The sequence below is a fragment of the Rattus norvegicus genome, chromosome 8 (genome assembly GCF_036323735.1).
Source record: "Rattus norvegicus strain BN/NHsdMcwi chromosome 8, GRCr8, whole genome shotgun sequence".
In the NCBI taxonomy this organism is placed as follows: Eukaryota; Metazoa; Chordata; class Mammalia; order Rodentia; family Muridae; genus Rattus; species Rattus norvegicus.
Window position 1 is genome coordinate 96282552 of NC_086026.1, and position 10571 is coordinate 96293122.

General features: G+C 46.2%; 1 protein-coding gene across 9 annotated transcripts in view; it reads right to left on the bottom strand.

Annotated features, from left to right (window-relative positions):
- Positions 1-10571, bottom strand: part of Ube3d (ubiquitin protein ligase E3D) — a 167514-nt gene extending 156943 nt beyond the window's left edge. For 2 of the 9 annotated variants that reach the window (XR_005487832.2, XR_005487831.2), the window contains exon 1: positions 10330-10567. Coding sequence is in view for 5 of the 9 variants with exons in the window: in XM_063265560.1 (XP_063121630.1) it covers positions 10330-10406 (77 nt within the window). In the remaining 4 variants the exon portion in view is untranslated. 9 annotated transcript variants of the gene reach the window in all.

Below are 10571 nucleotides of genomic sequence, written 5' to 3' on the forward strand. Positions count from 1 at the left end.
CAAAACAATCATCCACCATGATCAAGTAGGCTTCATCCCAGGCATGCAGGGATGGCTCATTATATGGAAATCCACAACGTAATCCACTATAGAAACAAACTCAAAGAAAAAAAAACACATTTCATTAGATGCTGAGAAAGCATTTGACAAAATTAAACACCCGTTCATGATAAAAGTCCTGGAAAGATCAGGAATTCAAGGCCCATACCTAAACATAGTAAAAGCCATATACATCAAGCCAATACCTAACATCAAACTAAATGGAGAGAAACTTGAAGCAATCCCACTAAAATCAGGGACTTGTCAAGGCTACCCACTCTCTCCCTATATATTCAATATAGTACTCTAAGTCCTAGCCAGAACAATCAGACAACGAAAGGAGGTCAAAAGGATACAAATTGGAAAGGAAGAAGTCAAAATATTACTATTTGCAGATGATATGACAGTATACTTAAGTGACCCCTAAAGTTCCACCAGAGAACTACTAAGTCTGATAAACATCTTCAGTAAAGTGGCTGGGTACAAAATTAACTCAAACAAATCAGTATCCTTCCTCTACTCAAAGGATAAACAGGCTGAGAAAGAAATTAGGGAAATGACACCCTTCACAGTAGTCTCAAATAATATAAAATACCTCAGTGTGACTTTAATCAAGGAAATGAAAGATCCATATTGTAGAACTAGAGTTTCATAAAGGTTACTCATTGTCAGAGCCCGAATGTGCAGAACTAGAGTTTCATAAAGGTTGCTCATTGTCAGAGTCCGATGTGCAGGGCCGGACGTGCCTGAGGGAGAGCCAGACATAGGACTTGCCAAACCAGCTATCAGCCCCAAGGACACTGACCATCCGTAGCCACCCCCTCCCCTTCCTTCACCCCCCTGAGTGAGATGAGTCACCCTACCTGCCTGCCGAGCTGCTGGAGAGCACGTACTCCTTGCTGATGTAATTTCGCGCCGAAAGTAACTGTGCACCTTTTGAATTGACCAATCATGTGTAACCTCGAGAATGCCCCTCACCTCCCCTATATAAACCCCCGAGTTTGGAAGCTCGGGGTCAATTCCTCTGTCTCCTGTGTGAGATACGTATCGACCCGGGATCCCGCTAATAAAGCTACCTCTTGCTGTTACATCAAGATGGCTACTCGTGATTCCTGAGGGCACCCCACCCCGCGATCGGAGCGAGAGACGCGGTTCCCCGTTTTGGGGTACGCTCTTTCATTTGGGGGCTCGTCCGGGATCGGAGTGTGACCCCCGGAACCCCGAATGCCACTTGGAGGTACGTTAGTGTAAGTGCTGGAAAGCGGCCGCTGTGTGTGAGTGTGTGTGAGTGTGTGTGAATTAAGTCCTGTAGTCTGTGTTTTTCGGTACCGGTTTAAGGTCTTAGTGCACTGTCTGGGCAGATGAAGGATTCCTGCCCTGTGCACGAGAGTCTTAGTGCACTGTCTGGGCAGAAGAAGGTTTCCTGCCCTGTGCACGGGTGGAAGAAGGATTCCCGCCCGGTAGAAAGCTAGCTTGAGAGTGCACTGTCTGGGCAGAAGAAGGATTCCTGCCCTGTGCACGGGTGGAAGAAGGTTCCCCACCCCGAATAGGCGCCTGTGAGTAGATGAAGGATTCCTACTCTGAATAGTCTTTTTCTAGTCTTTTTCTTTTTTTTTTTTTTCCTTTTTAGAAAGCTCACTGGGGGACGCCCCAATCGAGCAGGCTCTGGGACGCGTGAGAGACGTTCCTCGAGCCAGCCTTTGTCGGGTCCTGGCTCTGGGACGTGTGAGAGACGTTCCTCGAGCCAGCCTTTGTCGGGAGGACCCGGCAACTAGCAGTCAAAAAGATCTGACTGTGATAACCCCTTTGTCTTTGATGGTGGACCATTGGACGGATGTTAGGGCAAGGGGATACTCTGGAATTCTGTTGGGAGGTAAAATCAGATGGTTCTAAGAAACTTAATCTTATGGACCCCGCTCTAGTGTCGGTGTGTTGGTTGATAGCCAAAGTTAATTTTTAAAACAGTGTTTTATCTGTGCTTGTGCTCGCAGCCAGCTGAGATAAGCTAGAGGAAGATTTAAATTTTGCTTGGGAGTAAGGAATCTTAAAGGCGGAGTTTCAGCCGGTTTGACAACTTAGTGCGTAGCTGCCTAAAAGATCAGAAATGCTGTCAACAGGCTATAAAAAAAAGGGACAGGCGGTGTTAGAAATGCTACGGGAAGAACTATCTAAAAAGGCTGAGAGTGAGGTGGGAGAGGACTATAAGGAAAACAAGAAAGGAATTTCTGACATTTGCTCACAGAAGGAGAGCGCTCATTTAGAGAAGTTCTTTAAGGAAGCCTGCCTTATCTGCTGTCCTTATTCCAAGGGAGGAGTCAGTCTCCAACATTAAATTACTTTTCTCACTGATCATCATTAACATGGAGAGTGCCTTTGGTCCTATCCCCACAGCAGCCAGTTCCTGTCCCTATGGTTAAAATGCCCCAGGTTGGGGGACAAAAAGAGCCCCTAAAATAGTTTCAAAGAATCTACAACTGTGAAGAACTTTGTTTTGCCAGTAAGGATTAATGTTTTCTTTTCCATGGGCCTATAGCCCACTGAGACAGTTTGGTAAAGGGCTGTTACTAAAGTCCTGAAAGCCCCAGGTGAACTGGTTACAATTCTTTTGTCAGCTGCTTAGTATCTAGCACCCAGGTTCTAACCATCTCTCCATCCTTTTGTTATTAGTTGTTACTAGAAGCCTAGTGTCATTTGGAGGCTGGTTCTCTTGAGAGGCAAAGTCACCAAGCTGACACTGAAGGGAGGTAGGTACTCCTTAAGGGAAAATCTAAGCCCAGAGAGACAGCCGGTAACAGCTAGGCTGCCTCTCTGCTCGCCTTTCTGTTTCATAGACAAAGCTTGTGCTTATATTTACAGTGGCCGTTTTGTCCAAAAAAAAGGCCTCCTGGTTTAGCTGTGTGACTAAATGCTATTTGTCTTCTTCAGTGGACCTCTCTCCTCTAGATTCCCTTCTTGTTTTCTCACCATCCCACGTGAGATGCTTGTTAGTAACTGTTACAGATCTTCTTTACCACCGAGGAAAGACAGAATCCTGCTAGAGGCCAGAAAAAATGTTCCAGACACGGATGGAAGGCTCTCACTTCTGCCTGCTCTCTTCAGACGCCTGAAGGTAGGGAGTGCCAGGTCTGCCGCCAGGCTCCAAGGGTGGGTCTCTGAGGGGCTGGAAAATGCCCCACCAATCTGGCTAAGATAAGGAAAGGATATGAAGAGAAAGTTACAGAAACTTGAAGGGTTAAGCTAAGTCACTGAGAGAGTTATTGTAAGTTGCAGAGAAAATAAGTTGATGCATGGTTCAGGGTCTGTGCAGAAAAGTGGACAGCACCTGATAGCTGTAGAAGAAGATGCAGAGAGACTGAAAAAAAGAAAGAAAGAAAGAAAGAAAGAAAGAGGTAAAAAGAGCAGGAAGCTAGGGAAGAAAAGAGACAAAAAGAAGAGGAAATTAGAGAGCTAAAGAGAGATAAAAGACGAGAGAGGAACATATACTGGCCACAGTAGTTAGGGAACCTAGGAAGATAGTACCTGGCAACAGAAGAGAATTCCTGGCTAAAGATCAGTGTGCCTAATACGAAGAAAAAAGGACACTGGGTCAGGGACTGCCCAAGAAGAACAAGAGGGGCCACTGGAGAGCCTCTTGGTCCTAGAGTGCTGGCTATGTACAGAGATAGAAGGGAAGTGTGGATACAGGGACCCAATGCTCTGTGCTCCTATGCCCCCCAGTGGGCCAATATCCAAAGACCTTGAGTGCAAGGGGCTACTGGCAACGAACAATACTTATGGACTGCCCGAAGAACAGTGGACCTTGGCGTGGGCCGGGTAACCCACCCACTAGTTCATAGTCATCCCTGACTGCCCCTATCCCTTGCTCATGAGAAAATTGCTCTCCAAAATGGCTTGCGTGGGCTGAAATGGCTGGGTGAGGCCATGTGTATACATATCTACAGACTGTGTATGTGGAGCTTAAGACCTGTCTCAGTGCACCAGTACCTGATGCTGGGAGATGTGTGACTTAGTCCTGATCTGCCTGGAACACATCACTCCTGCCAGCCGGGCACTAACAATTATCACCCAATCCAGGACTTAAACTGTGATAGAGTGGCTGATGTTCTGCCTTTGAATAGAGTGTCCCAAAAGATGGGACCACTGGTCAGCTGCATGGACTCGATTCTCCACCGGTTGGGGACAATCTGGTCACCTTGCTGCCCAATCCGGACCTGGAGCCACCACAGCACGAGTGTCAAGTACTGGCAGAAGCCCATGGGTGGAGGAAAGACCTCTGCGACTGGCTGATTGACCCCTGCTGAAAGCCGAGGACCTTGTCCACAGACGGGAACAGTTCTCTTCATGAATGAAGGTCAGAGACAAGTGGGTGCTGCCATGGTGGACAACACAATGTCATCTGGGATGGCTGAACCTCTACCCCCCCAGCACATCAGCACTTCAGATGCTTTTGCCATCTCTTGGATGCCCTGGTGAAGCCAACAACTGAATAGATAGAAGCTTTCCTCACCAAACGAGAGACGGCCTCTGCAATCATCAAGAAGATACTGGAAGAAATCTTCCCCAGGTCTGGAATGCCCAAGGTAATCTGGTTAGACAACGGCCCTACTTTCGTTGCCAAGGTAAGCCAGGGTGTGGCCAAGTATTTAGAGGTCGATTGGAAATTACATTGTATTTACAGACCTCAAAGTTCAGGACAGGTAGAGTAAATAAAACTCTAAGAGAGACCCTGACCAAATTAAATTAACCATGGAGACTGGCGCAGACTGGGTGACACTCCTTCCCTCTTGCTCTCTTCAGAGCAAGAAATACCCCTTCCAGATTCAGCCTTACCCCCTTTGAGATCTTATATGGGGCCTCAGCTCCCCTGACTGTATTAGATGATGTTACTGAACCAACATGTCATAGTGCCATAGTAATAGTGATTTGTGTGCCAGGCTAAAAGACCTACAGGTGATACAGAAAGAAATCTGCTCACAGCTGACAGCAGCCTATGACCCGGAGACCCCTGAGACATCCCATCAGTTCCAGGTTGCAGCTACACTGAGCCCAGACACTCGAGCCTCGCTGGAAAGGACCGTACCTGGTGCTGCTGACCACCCTGACAGCTGTCAATTCTTAGCCCTCACCAGCCGCGTACTAGCTGTTGGGGCTGAGAGCTGGGACCTAGAGGGAAATTCAGTCATGTTTGTCCTGGGTTCTATCAAGATAGGTGTGGGATAGGCTTGATTTCCATTACAAATGATGTAATATTGCATATGTTAGTACTCTTAACACTTCTTGGGACTGTGCCTCAGGGATCACAGTCTGTATAAGCTTAGAAGTTCTAAAAGCTAGTCATGACCTTGGTGGATAGGCTTGGATAGTGTCCAGGTTAGAATCCTCATGTTAAGACAACAATACCAAGCTGTTATGCTAGATGAAGCTGAGTTCTCCATGAAGTTCTAGGATTAGAACTATTAACAAAAAAAAGAAGTGGGGAATGTAGAACTAGAGTTTCATAAAGGTTACTCATTGTCAGAGCCCGAATGTGCAGAACTAGAGTTTCATAAAGGTTGCTCATTGTCAGAGTCCGATGTGCAGGGCCGGACGTGCCTGAGGGAGAGCCAGACATAGGACTTGCCAAACCAGCTATCAGCCCCAAGGACACTGACCATCCGTAGCCACCCCCTCCCCTTCCTTCACCCCCCTGAGTGAGATGAGTCACCCTACCTGCCTGCCGAGCTGCTGGAGAGCACGTACTCCTTGCTGATGTAATTTCGCGCCGAAAGTAACTGTGCACCTTTTGAATTGACCAATCATGTGTAACCTCGAGAATGCCCCTCACCTCCCCTATATAAACCCCCGAGTTTGGAAGCTCGGGGTCGATTCCTCTGTCTCCTGTGTGAGATACGTATCGACCCGGGATCCCGCTAATAAAGCTACCTCTTGCTGTTACATCAAGATGGCTACTCGTGATTCCTGAGGGCACCCCACCCCGCGATCGGAGCGAGAGACGCGGTTCCCCGTTTTGGGGTACGCTCTTTCAATATGACAAGAACTTCAAGTCTCTGAAGAAAGAAATTCAAGATGATTTCAGAAGATAGAAAGACCTCCCATGCTCGTGGATTGGCAGGATTAATATAGTAAAAATGGCCATTTTATCAAAAGCAATCTACAGATTCAATGCAATCCCCATCAAAATTACAACTCAATTCTTCATAGAGTTAGAAAGAGCAATTTGCAAATTCATTTGGAATAACAAAAAATCCAGGATAGCAAAACCTATACTCAACAATAAAAGAACTTCTGGGGGAAGGGAATCACCATCCCTGCCCTCAAGCAGTATTACAGAGCAATAGTCATAAAAATTGCCTGGTATTGGTACAGAGACAGGCAGGTAAATCAGTGGAATAGAATTGAAGACCCAGAAATGAACCCATATACCTATGGTCACTTTATCTTTGACAAAGGAGCTAAAACCATCCAATGGAAAAAAGATAGCATTTTCAACAAATTGTGCTGGTTCAACTGGAGGTCAGCATGTAGAAGAATGCAAATTGATCCATTTTTATCACCCTGTACAAAGCTTAAGTCCAAGTTGATCAAGGACCTCCACATCAAACCAAATACACTAAAACTAATAGAAGAAAAAGTGGGGAAGAGTCTTGATCACATGGACACTGAGAAAAATTTCCTGAACAAAACACCAATGGCTTATGCTCTAAGATCAAGAATTGACAAATGGGACCTCATAAAACTGCAAAGCTTCTGTAAGGCACGGGACACTGTCATTAGGACAAAACGGCAACCAACAGATTGGGAAAAGATCTTTACCAATTCTACATCTGACTGAAGGCTAATATCCAAAATATACAAAGAACTCAAGAAGTTAGACTCCAGAGAGCCAAATAACTATTTAAAAATGGGGTTCAGAGCTAAACAAAACATTCTCAGCTGAGGAATATCAAATAGCTGAGAAGTACATAAAGAAATGCTTGTCGCGCCCAACCTCGACCGGCAAGGAAGACACGACCAGCGAAGATCTTCTTCAAGCAGTTTTACTCAGGAACCTTGATACAATCTTCTGACCCCGGGAAATCCCTGCACCACACTTAAATAACTAGCACTAGCCAATCCTAGCAAGCCACGTGGGGACAGCGGATAGGTTGTACTATGTGAAAGTGACCAGGCCAAGCAGGAACAGCCAAATAAGGACTTGTTTTTCTCAAGGACTTGTTTTTCTCAATGACTTGTTTTTCTCAATGAGCGGAAGGCGAAACCAGTGCCTTCCCAGGGGCGGGGACCTCGAAGCTCCCTACAAATGCTCAACTTCCTTAGTCATCAGGGAAATGCAAATCAAAACAACCCTGAGATTTCACCTTACACCAGTCAGAATAGCTAAGAGCAAAAACTCAGGTGACAGCAGATGCTGGCGAGGATGTGGAGAAAGGATCATTCCTCCATTGTTGGTGGGATTGCAAACTGGTACAACCACTCTAGAAATCAGTCTGGAGGTTCCTCAGAAAATTGGACATTCCACAACCTGAGGACCCAGCTATACCTCTCCTGGACATATACCCAAAAGATGCTCCAACATACAACAAAGACACATGTTCCACTATGTTCATAGCAGCCTTATTTATAATAGCCAGAAGCTGGAAAGAACCCAGATGCCCTTCAACAGAGGAACAGATACAGAAAATGTGGTACATCTACACAATGGAGTACTACTCAGCTATCAAAAACAATGATTTCATGAAATTCATAGGCAAATGAATTGAACTAGAAAATATCATCCTGAGTGAGGTAAAACACTCAGAAAAACACACATGGTATATACTCACTGATAAGTGGATATTAGCCCAAAAGCTCAAATTACCATAGATACAATCCACAGATCACATGAAGCTCAAGAAGAAGGACGACCAAAAGGCAGATGCTTCACTCCTCCTTAAAAGGGGGAACAAAAATATTCATAGGAGGGGATACCGAGGCAAAGGTTGGAGCAGAGACTGAAGGAACAGCCATTCAGAGCCTGCCCTACATGCGGCCCATATATATACAGCCACCAAGACTGATGAAGCTAAGAAGTGCATGCTGACAGGAATTGGATATAGATCTTTCCTGAGAGATACAACCAGAACCATGTCAAATACAGAGGCAAATGCTAGCAGCAAATCACTGAACTGAGAACATGATCCCCATTGGAGGAATTAGAGAAAGGATTGAAAGACCTGAAGGGGCTTGCAACCCCATAAGAACAACAATGCCAACCAACCAGAGCTCCCACAGACTAAACTGCTTCCCAAAGACTATACATGGACTAACCCATGGCTCCAACTGCCTATGTAGCAGAGGATGGTCTTGTTGGGCACCAATGGAAAGAGAAGCCCTTGGTCCTGCCAAGGATGGACCCCCAGTGTAGAGGTAATTGGGGGGTGGGAGGACAGGAACGAAGGTGGATGGGGAGGGGAACACCTTTATAGAAGGGGAAGGGGATGGGATAGGGGACTTATGTCAAGGAAACTGGGAAAGGGAATAACATTTGAAATGTAAATTTAAAAAAAAAAAGAAAAAAATCCAATTAAAAAAAAAAAAGAAAAAAAAATCCAGCAATAGAAAAGTAAGAAAATTGTTTGTGAGATACTCAGGCAATGGAAAACTACTCAGTAAGAAACGGAAAAGGAATACTCATTTAAGCTACAACAGAGATGAAACAAAAATGTCAAAGCCTGGTTGGAGGGTCCCAGTGATGTGAAAGCACAGGCAGGCAGATCTCTATGACTTCAAGGTCAGCCTGGTTTACATCTTCACTTATGGCAGCCATGATGCATTGTTAGACCCTGTCTTAAAAAAAACAAGCAACAACAAAAAGCATATTGGAAAAGGCAGTTTAAAACAACAACCGATGTATCCAGTTGGCTAGGTCAGCTTGACTACATCAGGAATTAATTAAAACTCCAAAATGCAGGGCACACTGTGAGGGATTTCTGCTTAATTCGAAGTAGGAAGATTCACTTCCTCCCTCTGAGGTAGGAAGACACCCCTTTATCCAGATCTCTTGAGCTGGGAAGAGCCACCTCAGATATAAGCCACAACTTCTGCTGGAAGAGGACATGGAAGAGGCAGTCTGTCTGCTCTCTGCCTGCTTGCCCTCGCTCTCGCTGGCATTCTGAAGTACACCGAAGACCAGCTGAGGCATGAAGACATGAGACCCTGAAGACAGTCGGGTCTCACGGAGTGAGCAATTACTGGATCTTTGGACTCACCATTCATTCATAGCCTGTTGGATTAGCTGGACTGCAGGCTGTAAGTCCTTCTCTAAATCCCCTTCCTATTTATAGGGAGACTCATTCAATAAATGCTGTTACTCTAGAGAACCCTGACTAATACACGTCAGCACAGTTCAACAGTGAAACTGTGTAGACTGGTTGAATGACACCAGACCATGGTTGTTACTAGGGGAAGGGAGCTGACTTGTGTTAGAAGTCGAGTCAAAAGACCAGAGAGAGACAAACAAGCAGACTAGCAAAGTAGGTTTCTCAACTCATTTACAGAATGGGTTTTGTATGAGGGATTAAGCCGCTGTATTTGATGTTAGTACCCTTACTTACCTAAAAAATTGGACAGAAATTGCAGATACTTGTTCGAACTTATGACTTCACGCCTCCCCACCCTTCCTCCCCATACTGGAGAAACTCAAGATCTGTATAAGCTACACAAATGAATTGCACCGAGCCTACACTCAATCCAAATCTTAAAACTGAAGAAATTCAGATAAAAGTATTCTGCCCACGTGAGAAACCTAGGATCTGAGCCCAGTTCTCAGGTCATATGCAAAACTGCCACGTTAGCTGTTTGTCAGGTTTTAGGAAAAGAGGAGAAGCTAAGAAAAAAAAAAAAGATACAACTGTGCTGTTCTGTAATAAATTTCCACATCTAACTCTATTTGATGCATTTGTCACAAAGAAATCGGCAAAACCCGTGAAGAGATCGCAGATCATTAAAATTGCTGACCATAAGCCAAAAAGGAGCATTTTGTTCCCCAAAAGTTTCTTGTTTCTGTAGTAAATATGAAATTAAAAGCCCGCAGTCAGGCTGGGGAGATGGTTCAGTGGCTAAAGTGCTTGGTAGGCAAACCATCTCGTCCTGCGCACGCGTACACCGTCCCGTGCACGCGCCTACTGTCCGGTTCGCTCCTCCTTCGGTCCCGCGCATCCGCGCTCCTGTGCCACGCACACGAGCACCAGTCTCCTCGTCTCGCTCACGGCCCACGCACGCGGTCCCGCGCACCGGTGCCTCCTCCCTTACCCCAGGATTAGCAGCGCGCTCTGGAGCCGTCTCCGCACTTCCAGGAACACGCGTGTTTCCGCCTCAACCACCGCCATGGCCGACTCAGGGGCCCACGCGGGACCGAGCCCGCAGTTACCAGAACTGGGACTGGGTGGGAGCACGTGCGGCCGTGGCAAGCCGCTGGCTTCCTGGCGGAGGCAGCGCGGCGGCCAGGCGGGATCGGGCAGTGGCGGTCTGTCGGCTGGAGCGCCACCTTTTGG